We start from the raw sequence: 18,699 nt of genomic DNA, 5'->3' as shown, positions 1-18,699 counted from the left end.
CAAAAGAGTTGAAGACAAACAAAAGACGAGCTCCCGTTCAAAGATGTTTCTCGTTTACAATTCTGTATATGTTCGTATTATAACCAGATAGCAAAAAAAGAATCCGTTTCGCCAATATTGTTTTTGTTCCAATGAACAAACTCCATCGTATATTGATTCATTATTAAACGTAAAAAAAAAACAATTTTGACCCTATTTCCCAAACGGATTCAATGTGCAGTCTAGGAAAAGTATTTCTATTGAGATGGGAGTCCAAATCCATCGGGAAATCATATACTAAAATATGCAACAAAACCCAATAAATAAGTACATTTAATTCGAATAATATATATATGATAATAATAATAATGCATTTTATTTGTAACGCACTTTACATTTGAAAAACAAATCTCAAAGTGCACATTGGCAAAAAAAGAAAATAATAAATAAAATGCAAAAGACTAAGAATAAAACAGTAAAAGCGAAATAGACACAAGCACAGATAAAATCAGATACCAATCAGATAAAAGTAATACAGTCAAATAAAATTAGCTAGAATAAGCTTTTTTAAAAAGGTGAGTTTTTAGTCCTTTTTTAAATGCATCCACCGTCTGCGGGGCTCTGAGATGGTCTGGGAGGGCGTTCCACAGACGGGGAGCAGCAGCTGTAAAGGCCCTGTCGCCCATAGTCTTGAGCCGAGTCCTGGGCGGGAGTAGACGGTGCTGTTGGCCTGACCGGGTTCTGTCTGAAGTATGTGATGTGAGGAGTTCGGTGAGGTAGGTGGGGGCTACACCGTGTAGACAGTGATGGGTGTGAAGGAGGATTTTGAATTCAATACGGAGGTGAACAGGGAGCCAGTGTAGGGTGCGGAGGATGGGGGTGATGTGCTCATGTTTACGCACCCTCATCAGGACCCTGGCAGCGCTGTTATATATATATTTATATATATATATATTTGTACAATGCATCAAACGCATTTTAATGTTATGCCATTAAACGGTTTTGTTGAATTATACCTTGCTATCAGAAAATGACATGCAGTCGACAGCTCAGTCACTGTGAGGCGCTAAAAATACTAGCTGAACTTGAAAGCGTTCGAAATACAAGTCTGCCTGTAGAAGGGAATAGTATCTTTTCTCGTATTGACTGTTTGTATGACTAACACACCCAATATCAAATAAATAGCACTCATACCATATTTTGAGGAAAAAAAGCTAAATATAGGGCATAAGAGCTACATGATGCCTTCTTATCACGGAAGCCCAACGTTCGCGTCTTGCAGCTGACTGAGCAAGATTGACGCCGACTACCAGGTGATGGGCGAGACAGCTACAAGCCCACTTCTCCTCGTCAGTTCTTCCGGACAGTCCGGAACAAACGGCGGGACGTCCTGTCCCAACACAAGGAATGCCGGAGAAAGCCCGATATCTGACTGATAACACGACGGATGAGACTCAGAGAGCCCCTTTGATGCCGAGGCGGGCAAAATCTCCTACTGCGGTTGCCCCAGTAACGGTGACTCGGCAACTGTGACACACAAACTAAAGAGCCCGCGGGAGCCTTCAAAAGACAATGTTTAACTCATTGTTGTCATTTTTTTTATCGGGGACCTTTTGTCGACTTGTGATACGGTGACCCTGAATCCTCGCCCGGGTTCCTCTGTAGTGTATGATCGCTGTCGACCTGAATCAATTGTCAACTTGAGCTTCGAAGCCTTTTTACAGCTGTCAAAATGGAGTCAGTACAAGGGGGTAAGACTAAGGCGAATGCGCGGAATTTGGCCTTTTGGCCAGGTCGTCGGATCTTGGCCAGCGTGGTTCCGGCAATCTGCTGAAAGGTCAGATTCCTTCGCTGTTGAAACGTATCAAAAAGCTTCCTTCCAGAAGCCGCCGGTTTTTGTCCAAAGGAGCTCAAATTTGAGCCGTTTCTCTCCCGCCCGCCCCGTCTTTGAAAATGACCCTATCGAGCGGGAAACCGGGCGCCCGATCTGGCAACGCTGCCTACGAAGTCGTCCAGTAGGGGCGGGGCGGGGCGGGGCGGTCCGGTCCGGTCCGATCCGATCGCGATCCTTTCTGCCTCGATAACCGCCATCTCGTGGAGAAAAGTCAAGCTGCAAATGGCGTGCGCGCATCGCAAGCTAAACGACTTCAAAAGTGGATGTGTGCAACTTCATGTCGGCAATTTGAATACATCAGACTCCCAAACGGTCTTTTTTTTTTCTCCTCCCCATTTCAACGAACAAGGGATATTTCTATATCTATAAAACCGCCTGGAGGGTTTGCTCACTGTTCTTCCGGCGAAGATAATAATGGCTATTTCCTCCATCATTTGTGGAGGTGTAACCAGTCTGATCGGAGGGATATTTTGGTCATCATTTGGTCAACGATCTGAGATTTGTTTCCCCCTCGGCGCAGATTTATGACACGAACTGCGGACTTGCTGCCCGTAGGTTCAGAGTTAGCCAGCGGAGAACGCACGTGTGCCGACGAGAGCGCGGTGGTTGTAGTTCATTATAAACAGCTGACATTTGCTCTTGGAATGGAACCGGGAACGCTATCCGTACGAGTTACATTTAGTGTGCGACTATCAGTCAGTACAGACCTTGAAAGGCTAAAGCAGTGGTTCCGGTTTGAGACCGTTTAACCAATGAGGTTTCTGCTAAAACAAGCAGCACCTGACTACAATCAACTGATGACACTTGTAAAACACCAGATTGGTACATGTGTGTTGTCCGGTTTTGTTGGAACACTGCTACGACGCTACACAATCAAAAAATGTCACACATTTCTAACATCTGACGGAGCGGTTTTTAGCTCGGTATCGCCTCGTCGTGAAAAAACAGTTTTTCAAGATCATTGACGAAAAGGACAACGCTACGACGTGACTTTTGGAACGAGTTTTTATTTGTTTTTGGGTTGAACGAACAAGAAAGGAAGGAGCGAGACGGAAAAATGGGAGTCTGCCTACAAGACCAGTTCGACTAAAAAAAGGTTCCGGGTGGCTCGCCATCTACTTGTGGCCTTTGCCCGTCTTGAAGGAGACCTGCAGGACCTTGTCTCCCAGCCTGTAGCCGTTGAGGTTGTGGATGGCCACGGCCGCCTCCTCGTAGTTGCTCATGGTGACGAAGCCGAAGCCTTTGCACTTGTTGCTGTTGAAGTCGCGGATGACCTTGACGTTGCTGACGGCGCCGAAGGGCCCGAAGAGCTGCCACAGCATGGCCTCGTCCGCCTCCTGGCCCAGATTGTAGATGAAGATGCACCAGCCCGCGGGGCCTCCCGGAGCCCCGCCGCCGCCGCCGCCGCCGTAATCCGCCCCCATCGGGGAGAATCTGGAGCGCAAAATGTCACCGTTCATTCCGTTATTTTCCCTTCGTTCTTATTATGAAGTTTCAATTCAAGCAACTCTTGGTAACTTTTTGGTCAATTTTAGCGACGCCGGTGGTGTTTTATTGATTGGGAGGCATTTCAGGGTCACATCCTGTTGAATTGGGGGTCACGTCATGTTAATATTAGGGCATTTCAGAGTCACTTTCTGTACAGACCGGGTCACTTCTTGTTGAATCGTGGCATTTTGGGGCTCGCTTCCTGTCGATATTGGGTCACTTGTTGAATTTAGACATTTTGGGGGTCACTTCCTGTTGATTTTGAGGCAATTCAGGGTCACTTCCTGTGATTTGGGGGCATTTTGGGATCACTTCCTTTTGACTTTGAGGATTTTAGGGTCACTTCCTTTTGATTTTGAGGCACTTCCTGTTGATTTTGAGGCCATTCGGGGTCACTTCCTGTTGATTTAGTGGCATTCTGGGGTCACTTCCTATTGACTTGGAGGCATTTTGGGTCACTTCCTGTTTATATCAGGTCACTTACTGTGATTTGGAGACATTTTGGGATCGCTTCCTGTTGATTGTGAGGCATTTTGGGGTCACTTCCTGTTGAATTTGAAGCATTTCAGGGTCACTTGTAGGTACTGGGTCACTTCCTGTGATTTGGAGCCATTTTGGGATCACTTCCTGTTGATATCGGTCACTTGTTGAATTCAGACATTTTGAAGGTCACTTCCTGTTGATTGTGAGGCATTTGGGGTCACTTCCTGTTGATATTAGGTCATTTCCTGTTGATTCTGAGGCATTTTGGGGTCACTTCCTGCAAGTATGGTTCCTTTCTCGTTTTTGAAGCATTTCAGGGTTACCTCCTGTTGATTTTGAGGCGTTCTGGGGTCACTTCCTGTAGATATTAGGTCATTTCCTGCATTTTGGGTCACTTCCTATTGATTTTGGGTCAGTTCCTATTGATATTAGGTCACCTACTGTTGATTCTGAGGGCATTTCAGGTTACTTCCTGTTGATTTTGAGGCATTTTGGGTCACTTTCTGTTGATATTTGGTCACTTCCTGTTGATTTTGAGGCCATTCAGGGTCACTTCCTGTAGTTTTTTAGGCATTTTACGTAGATATTGGGGCACTTTCTGTGATTTGTAAGCAGCTTGGGGTCACTTCCTGTTGATATTTCAGTATGCCACCATGTTTTTGAGAGAGTGTGAATGACGTCCCTTTTCACAGTACCTAGTATCTTTTGAATATTTTTTTCGTGTTCTGAAGTGAAAAAGTGTTTTTGGCAAAATGAACATTTTGTTTACAGAAGCGTTGTGTAAACCGTATCGACAGGGACGCCTCGGGCCGGCGCGTGGAATCGCGCGGCCGGTTCGGTACGGTATCGGGAGGTCGGCGCGGCGCGGCGCGGCCCACCTGAACCTCTGCGCCTGGTGGTGAACGGGTCCGGCCGAGCGACGTGACTGTCCGTGGTAGCTGTACGCCGCCGCCTGGGCGTGGCGGGCCTGGTTGGGATTGGCGGCGAACTTGACCGTCAGGGTTTCCGTGCCGCCGGGCGCCGTCTGACCGTTCAGCTGTTTGATGGCCTCCTCCGCCTCCGCCCGCTTGTCGAATCGGATGAAGGCCACGCCCCTCGACAGACCTTCGGAACGCGGATTAGATTGGTGGGCGGGCGGGCGGACGGTCGGCGACCTCGCTCCCGCTTACCTGAGGCCTGGTCCACCAGCACGCGGGAATTGATGATGTGTCCAAAACTGGAAAACATATCTTCCAGGTCCTGCTGACCGACGCCGCGCGGCAGACCGCTAATGTACAGGTTGGCGTCTTTGATGGTCTCCGAGCTGGGCCGGGCGTACGACACCTGCGGGGAAAGGCGCCCGCGTCAAGCTAAAGCCCACCATCATGTGCCCAAAAAAATATATATATTTCGCCTTCAAAAGCAAACGTGGTCATTTACAACATTTGGGCAAAGTCACATGACATGAAAAGAAAAAAAAGATTTAACAGCCAAGTTGGTTGGGGTAAAAAAAAAAAAAAAAAAAAAAAAAAAGGAAATCAAAGACATTAATTCTTGATCAAATCAAAGAATCAGCTTTTAAAAATAAAAGACAGGCACCGTAGTTTTTTTTGTAAAAAATAAAAATAAAAATGTATATAAAGTTTTTTTGAACTAAGCAAAAAGAAAAGGAAAAAAAAACAATTGAGTACCTGTTGGCGCCCCCTATAGAGCAGCGAGCGAAAGTGGGACTTTACCTTGATGGTTTTAGACTGAAGCCTCAGGCCGTTGAGGGAACTGATTGCCCTCTCGGCATCACTAGCGTTAACAAAGTTAACAAAGCCGTAACCTAAACTGTGGCCTAGAAACACAAAGCAAAACAACAAAACAAAAACAACAACAAAATGGTCAACAAAAGTGCACAAAGTCCCCTCGGATCACCTTCGACTCAACAACAAAAACCTCGGAACCGCGACCGAGGAGGGGCTGGCTTTAGGGACGTCCGCCCCCGCGCGCCGTCCATATGCCACAAAACACTCCATTCCGACATCATTAAAAAAACAAGAACTTTGGGCGTCATTGACGCGGCGGTGGCTACGTTTACATGGACACTTTTAATGGCATGAAAAACCCAATGGAAATAAAAAGTTTGGAAATACAGGTAGTCCCCGGGTTATGACGGACCCGACTTGAGTGATTTTCACTTTACGACACCTTCGTCTCGTTTTTTTTTTTTTTTTTAAGAAATGCTGACTTTTGTTTTGTGATGCATGCTTTTATTTTGGCCCAGGTTGTACTTCCACAGGCAAGAAAACACAAAAGGGAATGACAAAAAAAAAATCATTATCATTTTACACCAAACTCCAAAAATGGTCTGGACAAAAGTTTTGGTACCCTCAAGCTAATACTTGCACAACCTTTAGTAGACGAACAAGCGCTTCCGGTATCCATCAATGAGTTTCTTACAAATTTGAGACCATTCCTCTTTGGCTAACTGCTCCAGGTCAGCAACATTTGTTTCTTGTAAAGCATCCAGAGGCGACGGCCGTATATACTACTAACCCCTTTTGTACGGTTTATTTAATTTTGGTCGAATGTTTGGGGTGAGTTCATGTGATTGTTTTTGATGATGCGCGAACGCTGATAAAAGCAAATCGTTTGTGTGTCTGTTACTGCTGCATCAGCAGCTAGTTATAAACGCAAATTTTAATTGCTGATATTGAAGATAAGACTAATTTCCTTTTGTTTCATTTTAGTTACATTCTGCAAGTGTCAGTGGGCAGCTGAATAAAGTCAGCAAACCACACGGACGTCGTCATTTCGAGCCTAGCTCGCCATCTAGCTGCATAGATAGAATAGCTACAATACAAAAAAAAAAAACTACCGGATCCGGGCGGTTTACTGAAAATTTACCGTTACCGATGTCATTTTGACCATGTCGGTAAATTGGGTATTTTAATGAAACGAAAAAAAGTCTTTATGTTGTCCGGCTATGTTCATTCCCCTATAACACCCAACGTGTCGGCAGCGACGTGTTTGCGCATATCATCTTTGAAGCCTCGTCACGCTGTAATGACATCACCCACCCACGTGCCGTTGGTTGCCCTCATTTGAAAGTGCGGAAGTTGATGTCCACACCAGTTTTTATTTGAAGTCAATCGACCAAGTAAAACGGGAGATAATGTCATGTGAGTTTTATTGCACTCATAAATAGGCATTAAAACGCAGCACGGACCATGTGTTTAACTCCATATTTCCATCATTTCTTGTCCTTTTTCAAAACCGAAAGCAGACTACATATCCCAAGAGCCGTTGTGAGCTCAAGAAGGACGAACCTAATTTGAACATTTTTAATAAATTGCCGAGCGAGGCGCCACCTAAGGAAAGTGAGGCATACGAAGCGAGCACCGGCCGGTTGGATTGAGCGAGCGACTTTGAAACGTGCGGAATGTATCGAAAACTAAATTTAGCTCAAGCTAACACGTTATTTCATTAACTCAAGGAAGGAAGAGGAGGAGACGTTTTTGTCGTTTTCCCTCGGATGAGTCGGCGTCTCTACGAGTAGAAGTGACAGCGCGCAAACGGTAGAAGAGTGGGCTGTGCGACATGTGTGACATAGCTCTGTGTCCTGTTCAAAAGGAAACTTTATTGAGTCGCAAAAAAAAAAAAAATATTGAGTTGCTTGCCTGAAAAAATTGAATTGAACTACTTGTCATTATTTTTTTAAAATACTTTTTTTCAAGGTTATAATTGATTTTTTTTTCTTCATTATCAATCTTTTCAATTTGTACATAGATGTGTGTTCGAGACCTCACAGAGATATCCTCTAAACCCTTTTTGTGTTAGACGATGTATACATATATTAAAATATATATATATAATTTTGCACTGTATATAACTTGTTTTGACCATAGTATGTGTAAAGGCCAAAAACGCCTATGACCATAACTGCTGTTTGTGTTGAATTGTCAAACAAAACTATTCAGTCTTATCTTTTTCTATTGAATGTTTATGCTAACAAGTTGAATAAATATTATCAAGCTTCAAAATGGTTGGTCAAGCATGTTTGGTTGTCACTGGGACATCATGATCACAAATTTTGAAAAAAGATATTGGGATTTTTTTGTCTTTTTGGGTCCAAAATGTTATAATTGGTCAGTGAAGAAAACAACAGATTGGACATGGAGGGCATAAGAGATACATGACGCCATGGACATCTTCGAAATATAAAGGCAACATTAAAGGCATGCAAATTTGGCCAAAATGGGCTTAGGTGTTAAAGGGTTAAGAATGCAGTCAGTGGTGCTGGCGTATAAAGTCACGTGGTTATCAGGAAATCAAACAAACAGAAGCCCGGTAGGCTAACGCTAGCGGCTAACGCTACAAGCAAACGTGATGGAGTCGGGCTTAAGGGAGCCTCGCCAAACTTTCACCCGTCACTGAGTAGACTCCGGGCCACAGGCTAACGCTACAAATGAACATGACTGAGTCGGATAGCGGCTCTAACCTTGTCGAACCGGCTGATCTTAATGAGTGGATTGGGCACGGACTGCATCTCACAATTGGTATGTGGCGTTATTTTGTATTTCTGTGTGTGTTTGTGATTTCTCGGATAGCGTTTATGATGGTAAAGCATTCAGCATAAAGTATAATCCAACAGTGAAGCCTCCAATATGAGCATTTAATGGCCACAGCTTTTTTTCCTCTATGTGCTTGCTTTATTCTGTGTCATTACTGCCATTATAAAATCCTAAATGTTTCATTGGCATAAGAGCAGTATATCCTTATGTGTGTGTGGGGGGGGGCATGTGTGCGGGAATGTATTTAAAAAAATGCTCTTGGAAAAATTATGTCAGCAGTCATTAACAATAAGTCGTCTGTTTGAAGTGTACTGTTCAAGCTGCAAGTCATTTGTGTTACAATGACATGTTTGTAATCTTCATATTGATTTGTATAATGCTGTACATTGTTCAAGTCATACAAGCTGGTAGAAATGTTCGTGCATGAATTATTAGTGTTTACAAGATATTTTTATATACTTAATATTTAGACTGCAGAGTTTCCCCTACATAGACAATATTGTGGCGGACTGCCACACCAAAATAAAAGTCGCCACGCCTCGCAAATGAGATGTGTGAACGGTTCAGCGGCAACCTATTCATTGTGTTTTGTAATGTCCAACTATGCGTGGCCCCCTTAAGAGACAATTGGACTGGGGAGCTGATACGTAGGAGGGAAACGAGCAGGAAGAATGGGAGAACGGGAAAGATAGCGAGAGAGAGCAGTCGCATGTCACGGCAGCCGCTGTTATTTTGTTATTATTTTTCTTTATTATTGTTGCCACAATAAAGTAGGAGGCCAATACAGACTCCACCTTGCGGCAGCATTACAGTAGTTTGGATCGCCGCCGTGATAATGTCAACAACGCATCCAATAGCAGAGGGGCAGGCATACTTATATCCGTGCTATCAGGCTGTTTCGGCAGACGGATATACGCAATCGCGGTTGACAAAACTTTGTTAATTGCGCCACCCCCCCCAAGTTTCTCGAGGTCTGTGATACTCGAAAAATGACTCTCATACCTCTCTTAGCTGAGTTAATACCTCGATGTGTATTTGTGTGGAGATTTAGGGCCATATAAAAGGAAAAAGCAGCACTACGACGGGGGTCTGCAACCCGCGTGCGGCTGTTTAGCGCTGCCCTACTGGGTCCCTGGAGTGTTTTTCAAAGATTTTGAAAATGGAAAAAGATGGGAGAGGAAAATATATGTTTTGTTTTAATATGGTTTCTGTAAGAGGACAAACATGACACAAACATTCTTTCAATTCATTAATATTGTAATGAACAGAGTAGTCACGTGTTGTGTCATTCTCTATAGGATCCTCTGCAGGGAAAATAAACATTTAATCATGAAGGCTAATTATGTATTTGTAGCCAACTTAGTCATTTTGATAGTAGGCTAATTTCGATACATACAGCCGGTGTTGCTTTCATTATAAGGCTTATACAATGCCTTTAATTTATTGTCGCTCCAGACATACTTTATCAGTTTGTTTTTTTTCCGGTCAAATATGGCTCTTTCAACATTTTGGGTTGCAGCCCCCTGGATTACGAGATGTAAGTCGTACTATTGCTACGTGAAAAAAGTGATATTATCAGGTAGGGTAACGTAGCTGTAATCAGCTACGCATTTTCCGTAAATGTACCGTAGCTGAGAGCTACGACATTAGCCTGGCTAATGAAATATTTCAAATATATCTTTGTTATGGTCCTTCTTGGGGAAAAAAATTCTCATTTGTCATGTTATGACACATTTTCGCTGTGGCGTGACATGGTGAGGCTGTCTGACTCCGATTAAGCCCACACCCACAGCTTCAAAAAATCCTAGGGGGAACACTGGGCTGCATGTAGAGTTGTTAAATTGAAAGCTGGTAAATAAATCAATGAGAAACGGTTCATTTTTATTTCATGCATTGATTAAGATGATCAAATTATATAACAGTCCGCTTGGGCAAATTTATTGTTACTGAGGTAAATATGCTCAATTGAGTATACCAAATCACCCAGCCCTAGCTCCTATGTCTTGGCGAGGACAGCACAATGACGTATAATACATGTTTTAGGATAGTTTTTTTAGATGGTATTTAAAGGGTGAATTCCCAACTAAGCAGAAATCCGGGTTACATTGACAGCGCCTGAGAGGAACTCGTTCGTAAACCGGGGACTACCTGAAGAAGGCTTGGTTTGGTCCCGCTGGCGCGCGCGAGAACACCATTCCAAAATTTCAGAACCAACATCTTGAGCAGGGACATCAACAGTGTTTTCATGATCATCTTTTTTTCCCCACCAAAATACTTAAGTCATTTCAAAATGTCTACTTTTTGTTCACGATGACTCTGAATGTTTTAGTTCAAATATAAATAAAGCTTTCCAACAAGAACATCGATACTGGCATAGCGTCTCAAAGACGCATTGACCTTGATGGATGCCTTTCATGCTTATGCTGGCCAAGCGGTAGGCCGACCCCATACTTTGGAGCTGAAAACGACGGGGAGGGACATCCCTAACTTTGCCCCTCTGATTTGAACATGTCAAGTAGCTTCGTCATGTTTCAACCGTGGCAATTTTTACATAGAAAAAAAAAAAGAAAGTTCTCAAACAGTCAAAACAAACAAAATGGCTGACCGTACAACATTGGCAAATGAACAGGGCAGCCGTAAAAAAATTCATAGATGACACACCGACAGGGCGTTGACCTTTTGAAAATAAAAGAATCCAAAAGGCTTCCTTGCCGGGAGTCCTCGCCGGTCGACGTCGCCGCTCGGGTTCGTCCGGAACGGCGTGCTTAAACTACGTAGGCTGGAACACGTATTCTTTCAGCATTTTGGCCACGGGGCCCGATCAAATATTGTCATTAGGGATGTCCCGATCCGGCTAGTTTCGGTGACGAGATGGGATCCGATCCGTTAGTCGCTTGTTTTCAGTACCGCGGTGCTTGAAGGACACTGTAAATCTAAGCACTAGGCAAATATGTTCGCCGAGTGAGTGAGACTACTGCTCATTCAAAACAAATGATGTAAAGGTAAAAAATAGGATTTTTTTTTTTTTGCATTAATTCTATTTCTCTAAAAAATATAGTGTCAAATTTGAATTGGTATGGGCAAAACATATCGTCAAAAAAAAAATCTGCATCGGGACATCCCTAATGATGGTCCTCCTAAAAATGATGGCCCAAGTCTTTTTTATTTTTTTCAAATGGTCATCTCTTGAAATGACAATGCAATGAAAGCTCTGTAATAGATATATCCTAGTCTTTTCAAAGAATGACTTTGGCCGTCACTTAAGGAGGCTTTTACAAAAACCCAGAACACAATCCATCCATGTTTACAAAGGAAAAGAAAGAATCATTAGCTACTGTCATTCAAATACTTTGAAAGCATAAAAAGAAGGAAAAAAAGAAAAATGACGACAATCCCAAGCCAAGGGAGGAAGGGACTCCCTCAGATATCCCATACACATGTAGAAATAAAAGTCATATTAAAACAATATTCAACAATGTTAAAACAATATTCTCTTAATGCGCAATGGTCTTATCAGCGCTACCGCTATCAACATTTTGAACGGCGGCAAAAGCCATCGACCGTCTCCTTACAGAGAGGGCCACGAATGTAGGTTTGCACCGCCCTTTGGTTACCATGGATACGCCTACTGTCAGAAACACTTTCTTGTGTGTAGAGATTATATTTCGGCCAATTTTGTGGCATTAAAAAAAAAAAACTTCCACTGGCCAGGTTTGACCACCCTGTCTCTAAATGTAGCTGGACTGACAAATCCTGCCGTGTTAAAGGTGAAATCCATATTTGGGAAACCGCTCCATCAAGTAAGAGAAAAAACTCGATAATGAAATGAGATGCTAATAAGTATTTCTTTCTCATCTGCTTTAAAAGGAAAACAGCTCCAAGACAGAGCAGCTAGCATGCTATCGATCATATCCTTTTCTCTTGTCGCCGTGCGAGCGTTCCGTCCGAGTCACTGTAGCATTCTGCTATTTTGAGCTAGCTTTGGTAAATGTCCTTCATTACCGTGACGCAGGGGTGCTCGTGACATCGATCGCAACGATAGTGTGGGTAGCTTGCGGCATCCCCAAAAATATTTTGGGGGGAAAAATGTACATACTGTAATTTTCGGACTATAAGCTGCACCTGACTGTAAGCCGCCACCCACCAAATTCGACATGAAAACGGCATTCGTCCATAGATAAGCCGCACCGGACAATAAGATGCAGCTATTCTCACAGTATTATGGGATATTTACACCAAAAGATATTAACCGGTAAAACTTTATTTGACAGCAGCGTCACAAGACCAAATGAACCACCATGAAGCTTTGAACCAATTGCTGCCGGTTACTGAGCGAGAGATTTACTCCTTTTCAAAAGACTAGAAAATAACTTTGCGTAAGAGACAGGCAGGGAGCCGGCGGTCACTCTTCTGTGCGAAAGTTATTTTTTAGAGCGAGAGGGGAAGAGAGATAGTTCGTTGCTCCTATTCTTTCAGTTGTCCAGCAGTAGGTTCAAGTCGCGTTCATTGGAAAAAGTCCCTCGTGTTTCGCCAAGTCCCGTGTCTGTCTATCAGAGGTGAGTGCACGAACCCTCTTGTACCGTTTAGCCTTTATTGTTGTTGTTTTTGAGATACAAGTTAGTGCCAGGCGCTATGCTAATTAGCAACTTCGCTAACATATGGCAGAAAACACGGACAAGACTGAAAAAGCAGTTTCTGCTCTTGCACTCCTCTTCAAAAAAAAAACTGCTGTATTTTAAGCCAAAACAACTGTTGTGTTTGTTAGAACAATATGTCTACATGCTGCCATAGCAGATTCGTGGCGCATGAAGCCCGCAAACTATTTTTAATTTGTCCGAAGACGTCGCATAACTGCTTTTGTTTCAACCTAGCCATAAAATGAAGTAATTATGTTTATTATTCAAAATGTCTGTCATTTTTTAGCTTAGAATCATTAATTGATGTGTAATATTTTGATGAAAAAAAAAAAAAAGACTTTATAAAATTATTCACTCACATATTTTAAACCTTTAAACAAATGATGTCACAATGAAAAAAAAAATGGTGTCTGTAAAAAATAAAAAAAAAAGTCACGGAAATCTACCTCATAACTATCGATTAATTGTACGTTTTTGTTACTGTCGCATTGTCTCCGATATGTTAGATAAATCATCAATCCAAACAATGAAAAAAAAACAAAAAACATTCAAATGGGTAAATATATGAAAGAGAAAATCTCAACCACTCCTTGATGTCTGCGATTTCTGCATCGCGACCCTTGTTATATGACCATGTTTCACCCATAAAATCCCCCAAAAATCCGGCTGTGTCTTGACACTCAATGATACATGCTACATGAAATTTTGGGATCGAAACGAGGTAAGTACGCGATAATATCTAGTTCAAATCATGGCGTCTTTAATTATGTCCTAGCGTGCTCTCACCACCAGTTAGGGTTTTGCTGTAAAAAAACTAGGGCTGTCAAACGATTAAAATTTTTAATCGAGTTAATTACAGCTTAAAAATTAATGAATCGCAATTCAAACCATCTCTAAAATATGCCATATTTTTCTGTAAATTATTGTTGGAATGGAAAGATAAGACACACGACGGATATATACATACAACATACTGTACATAAGTACTGTATTTGTTTATTGTAACAATAAATCCACAAATGGCATTAACATTCTTTCTGTCAAAGTGATCCAAGGATAGAAAGACTTGTAGTTCTTAAACGATAAATGTTATAGTTACAAGTTATAGTAATTTTATATTAAAACCCCTCTTCATGTTTTCGTTTTAATAAAATTTGTAAAAATTTCAATCAAGAGTTAATATAATAATAAGAGGAATAAAAATAACAATAAAAATAAAGTGACCAAAGTCTTAAGTTTTACGTGTATTTTGCATAGCTATTTTGATATGGAATGGCAGTTCATTTTGCATTGTTGTTTAAGAATAGGGCCTCATTACTATAGACTGAATTGCTTTTCTTTTTGTGAACATTATTTTTTTGGGGAGAGATAGGAATATTATTTTTGTTGTGCTTTCACTAAACGATACTTACAGTGGGGAGAACAAGTATTTGATACACTGCCAGTGGGTTTTCCCATTGGCAGTGTATCAAATACTTGTTCTCCCCTCTGTATGTTTATTGTGAAGGAGTTGCCAATAAACGGCGCGGTCCAAAGAATGGCTCTACTGTATAACATATATTTGTACATAGCTTACCCAAAATACAACAAGAGACACATAATTGCCACTAAAAGAAAGAAAACTTACCGAAATATGTGTGGAGTACAAATAGCAATTTGCATTGCATTGTGAATACAGCTTAAACGTCTCACAACTACTAATTCTCCCACGTTTAGAAGAAATAACATGAGTATGGAACGGCGCTGCCCCCAAGCGGCCGGTGGCATTCTCTTCACTCTTAATGTCCATAAACGGCCTCATATGATGTAATCTGTTTGAGGCAATATGCGAGATGGCCATTCACCCAAGCGCCAGCAGAGGGCGGCAAAACTCCATAACAACAAGTGAGCGTTTCAGTGTACTGTCATTTAAATCTGTCTGAGCGGGACATCTGCGTTAATTGCGTCAAATATTTTAATGTGATTAATTAAAAAAATAATTAACGCCCGTTAACACGATAATTTTGACAGCCCTAAAAAAAAAAAACAAAAAAAAACACTTTTTTAAATGCCATCCTATTCAAAATTTTTCTTCCCATAGAAAATTGAGATTTTAAGCTTTCCAATGATGTATCACACGTGAATATAGAAGAATTTTGAAATTTGGTAAAATTGGGGGTCTCAGCGGAACTTCAAGTCACCTGAGTGTTTTCTGCCATATATTTCCATGTCAAGTTGTGCGTTGTTTGGTGGTGTATATAAGTTACTCCAGATGCAGAGCGTTTCAAACCAGGATTAAGTACAGTGGTAACACTACAAACATGCGAGATACGACAGAAATCTGGGAAAACAAAGTATATTGGGTAAGGTCTTATTTCTAAAGAGACTTTGTTTCCAGAAAATGTAGAATTCATTCCACCCGTGTAAATTTTATTGTATTGTTGAGAGAAATAAGTACTGACTTTGAAACAGCTAATGTTTTAGCACAGTCTTGTGAAAGAGAGTATCTCAAGGTCAGCTGTGTGTTGAATGGGCATGTTCAGAAATAAGTACTGCCTTTAAAATGGTGAATGTTTTTCACTTTCTTGTTTAAAAAAGAAAAAAAAAAAAAAACAGTTTAAGGGCAGCTTTTTGTTGTATGGGCACGTCGTTCCTTTTAAATGATTAGGACATGTTAAATAAATAATGGACATAAATCGGTTTGGCTATTTTATGAATTAGTAATGTACGATGCATCGTCAATACCGTGATCGTCGTTCAATAATCGAATCGAATCGTGGGTTGCCTAAGAAGGCACACCCCTAGAACCCACAACCTTAGTTGGGTAGTTTGCCACCCTGCAATGATCAATGATGAACTATTCCACTTGTGACTTCACCACTATTTTTTAAATGTGTGCTTTCCCTGACGCATTGTTTATGGTGGAATAACAAGGAAGGTAGGGTTAGGTCAGGCCTAGATAAAGTAAGTATCGTTGGGCGCGACGCAACAGCTATCGTACGGCGCGAGGGCCGATTTTTCGCCACCGTTCCCGCTTCCCTCGGACGACGGGCGTACCGGTGACTTTGTCCCGGATGAGCTTGGCCGATTCCACTTCTCCCGCGTTGGCGAACAGGTCGCGCAGTTCGTCCTGGTTCATGCTCTGCGGCAAGTAGTTGACGATCAGGTTGGTCCTGGAGTCGTCGTCGTCCCGGGCGAAGCCGTTGTCGTACATCTCCTGCGGGGAGGGACGCGCGGTCAGCCGCGCGGACGCCCGGCAAGCGCCGCAAATCGCTCACCTTTTCCACGGCGGCTCCTTGAGCTTCTGGGTCGTCCGTCTGGGGCGCCTGCACCTCGCACACCTGAAACGCGGACACGGATTTAAGCAGGCCACGACGATGAATTGATTAACTCGGGGAATTCAATTAGAAAAAATGTTGGCGTTTCGAGGATTCGCTGAATTAAGAGTTTAAGTGTTTGCATTTAGCTTTATGGGTTTGGGTAGATACACTGCCCTGTAGTGGCAACAGTGAATATGACATAACTCATTAAACATGGCTAAATCCATCTGCTCCCTGTTAAGACCAACATAAGGTAACTTTTTTTTTTTTTTTGCAAATGTTTTTAATACTAATTTCATGTACAGGTATATGAGTGTATAGGTATATCTAGCAGTTTTTTTGTGACAATATGTGTTTGAAAGATTTGTTAGAGCATTGTACAAAAAAAGTTAGCATTTTATAGCATTTAAGCTAGCGAATGTCTGCTACGCAAGTTAGACAATTGTTCTTTTGTTGTGCTTGGATCCTCAATTCTTTTTTTATACTGTTTGATACTAAACTCAGGAATTTTAATTTATTTTTCAATGCATTTCTTGCTCTTGTGAAATGCAATTGAAGTTCTGCATAGTTTGAAGAAACAGTTGGGAATTTCATTTTCTTATTTGCATTTAATGCTCCTTTGAAAGGAGTTTTAACAAGTCTTTGTTTTACATATGACATGAAATGTTCCTAATTCGATGACTCGTTCATTCAAACTAACTAGTTGATAGATTCATTGATGACTTAAATAATTGATATCTGAGGCCCCCACGCCTTCCCCCGTTTCGAGGACTCACCTTCAAGTACCTGACGTGTCCTCGTCTCAGCGCCATGCGTCGGATAGGCCGCCTGATGGATGCCCGTCCGTCCGTCCCTGCGACATAATCGCGAGACTGAGCAACAAAACCACATTACGGCTGTAATTGGTTGCGGGTGGTTTCCATCCCATTCAGTAATCCAAACCAATCACCCCAACCTCCCTAATATCATAATTATTTCAAATGATTATTTATTATTATCGTGATAATGTGGTAGATTTTCGCAATGGCAGTCAAAACTGCCATGAAAATGCCAAGTCTAGAGAAATTCCCACTTCCGGTAAATTTGGAGGCATTTCGGGGTGACTTCCAGTTGACATCGGGTCACTATTTGGGGGAATTTTTGGGTCACTTCCTAATGATTCCGGCCACTTTCTGACGATGTCGAGTCACTTGCTGTTGATTTGGCGGCATTTGTCTGGTCTGGATTGGAAATCAGTAGGTGTGAATGGACGTCTTTGTGCCATTGAAATAAATGGTAAATCAGGCCATTGGAAACCAATGGAGGAAATATATATTTTGGAGTGGATGCATTTAAAGTCTATAATTCATGCAGGGTAAAGAAGATTATTTCATTAGGTCCGTTTCAGATGAAAATCTCACCTGCCCCCAAATTGTTCGACTCAAATATATAGAAATTGAATGCAAAAATCAACTCACGCCAAACCGAAAAGCGGCTCTAAGGCCTGAAATGTTTTTACTTTTGACGATGGTCAAAACGGGACAGTCGCCCTTTATTATCCTAATTCATTTATGAAAATAACGTCGAAGCTGGTTATTGCGCGGACTTTTCGCAGCCCGGTTCGGTTCGGTGCTAATAGAGAGCGCTGACCGCGAAGAGTTGGTCATGCGACGTCAACTTTCGCTGGCGTTTAATGCGCCAGGAATGAAAATATCAAGCCCTCCCGCCCGCGTCATTGTCGCGAACGTTTCACGTGCCGATGGCGACGAGGTAGCCTAGCGGCTAACGTTAGCCGCGGCTCAAACAAAGAAAAGGATGGCGCGAAGAGGCCGCGTCCGACTCTTACCCGGAACGACGAATAGATGACGACGAAGAGCCGCTGCCTGCCGACGTCCTGTGTTGGCGACGGACGAGTCGATTCGGCGGAAAACCGCGAGCAAGCGAGCGCCTCCGAAATCCCGCAAAACAAGCCGAAAAAAATGTCACTTGCGCAGCGCAAAGCAACGCTGCAGCCTTTTCTTCTTCGCCTATTCCCTTCCTTCTTTCTCTTTGTTTTTGCTCTCCTCTCGCGGTAGGCAATGTGCGCGTGAGCGCCCCTCTGTGGTGACTGTATCAAACACGACAGAGAGATTTTTGGACCTGCCCGCCCCCTACATAAAAAATAAAACATCCACCGGAGGATACTAAAAATGAAATAAAGGCGTTGGTTGTTGTTATCTTGCAGAAAATGGTACGCAGCCAAAAGGAAAAACGTAGACTTGCAATCTTTGTCATTAGAAGATATCATTTGTGTGTGTGTGTGTGTGTGATGTGTACATATTTGTAACCCTTTGAGGACAACACGTATTTTTTTAAGTCTTTTATTTCGGTTCTTACTTTCAATGTCCTGTTCTAAATCAAGT

At 42.3% G+C, this 18,699-nt stretch overlaps 1 protein-coding gene across 1 annotated transcript; it reads right to left on the bottom strand.

Annotated features, from left to right (window-relative positions):
- Window positions 1-2,860: 2,860 nt before the first annotated feature.
- On the bottom strand, window positions 2,861-18,361 carry LOC130918865 (ELAV-like protein 1). Its single transcript, XM_057841033.1, has 8 exons — window positions 18,144-18,361; window positions 17,095-17,171; window positions 16,277-16,339; window positions 16,056-16,215; window positions 5,560-5,663; window positions 5,014-5,167; window positions 4,723-4,948; window positions 2,861-3,307 (listed from the first exon to the last, which is right to left on the bottom strand). The coding sequence occupies exons 2-8, from the start codon at window positions 17,128-17,130 to the stop codon at window positions 2,989-2,991; spliced, it is 1,062 nt and encodes a 353-aa protein (XP_057697016.1). The 5' UTR covers window positions 17,131-17,171; window positions 18,144-18,361; the 3' UTR covers window positions 2,861-2,988.
- Window positions 18,362-18,699: the final 338 nt, after the last annotated feature.

This window comes from Corythoichthys intestinalis, chromosome 7 (assembly GCF_030265065.1).
Source record: "Corythoichthys intestinalis isolate RoL2023-P3 chromosome 7, ASM3026506v1, whole genome shotgun sequence".
NCBI classification, from domain to species: domain Eukaryota; kingdom Metazoa; phylum Chordata; class Actinopteri; order Syngnathiformes; family Syngnathidae; genus Corythoichthys; species Corythoichthys intestinalis.
The sequence above is the reverse complement of the archived record's forward strand: the minus strand, read 5'-3'. Positions and strand labels throughout refer to the sequence as shown.

Excerpts from the sequence above, each read along its gene's own strand:
- LOC130918865 (XM_057841033.1), bottom strand. The coding sequence starts at position 17,130 with ATGGCGCTGAGACGAGGACACGTCAGGTACTTGAAG. Across the intron at positions 16,340-17,094 it reads GACACGTCAGGTACTTGAAG|GTGTGCGAGGTGCAGGCGCC; the intron begins GTGAGTCCTCGA and ends TCCGCGTTTCAG. Across the intron at positions 4,949-5,013 it reads GCTGGTGGACCAGGCCTCAG|GTCTGTCGAGGGGCGTGGCC; the intron begins GTAAGCGGGAGC and ends CGCGTTCCGAAG.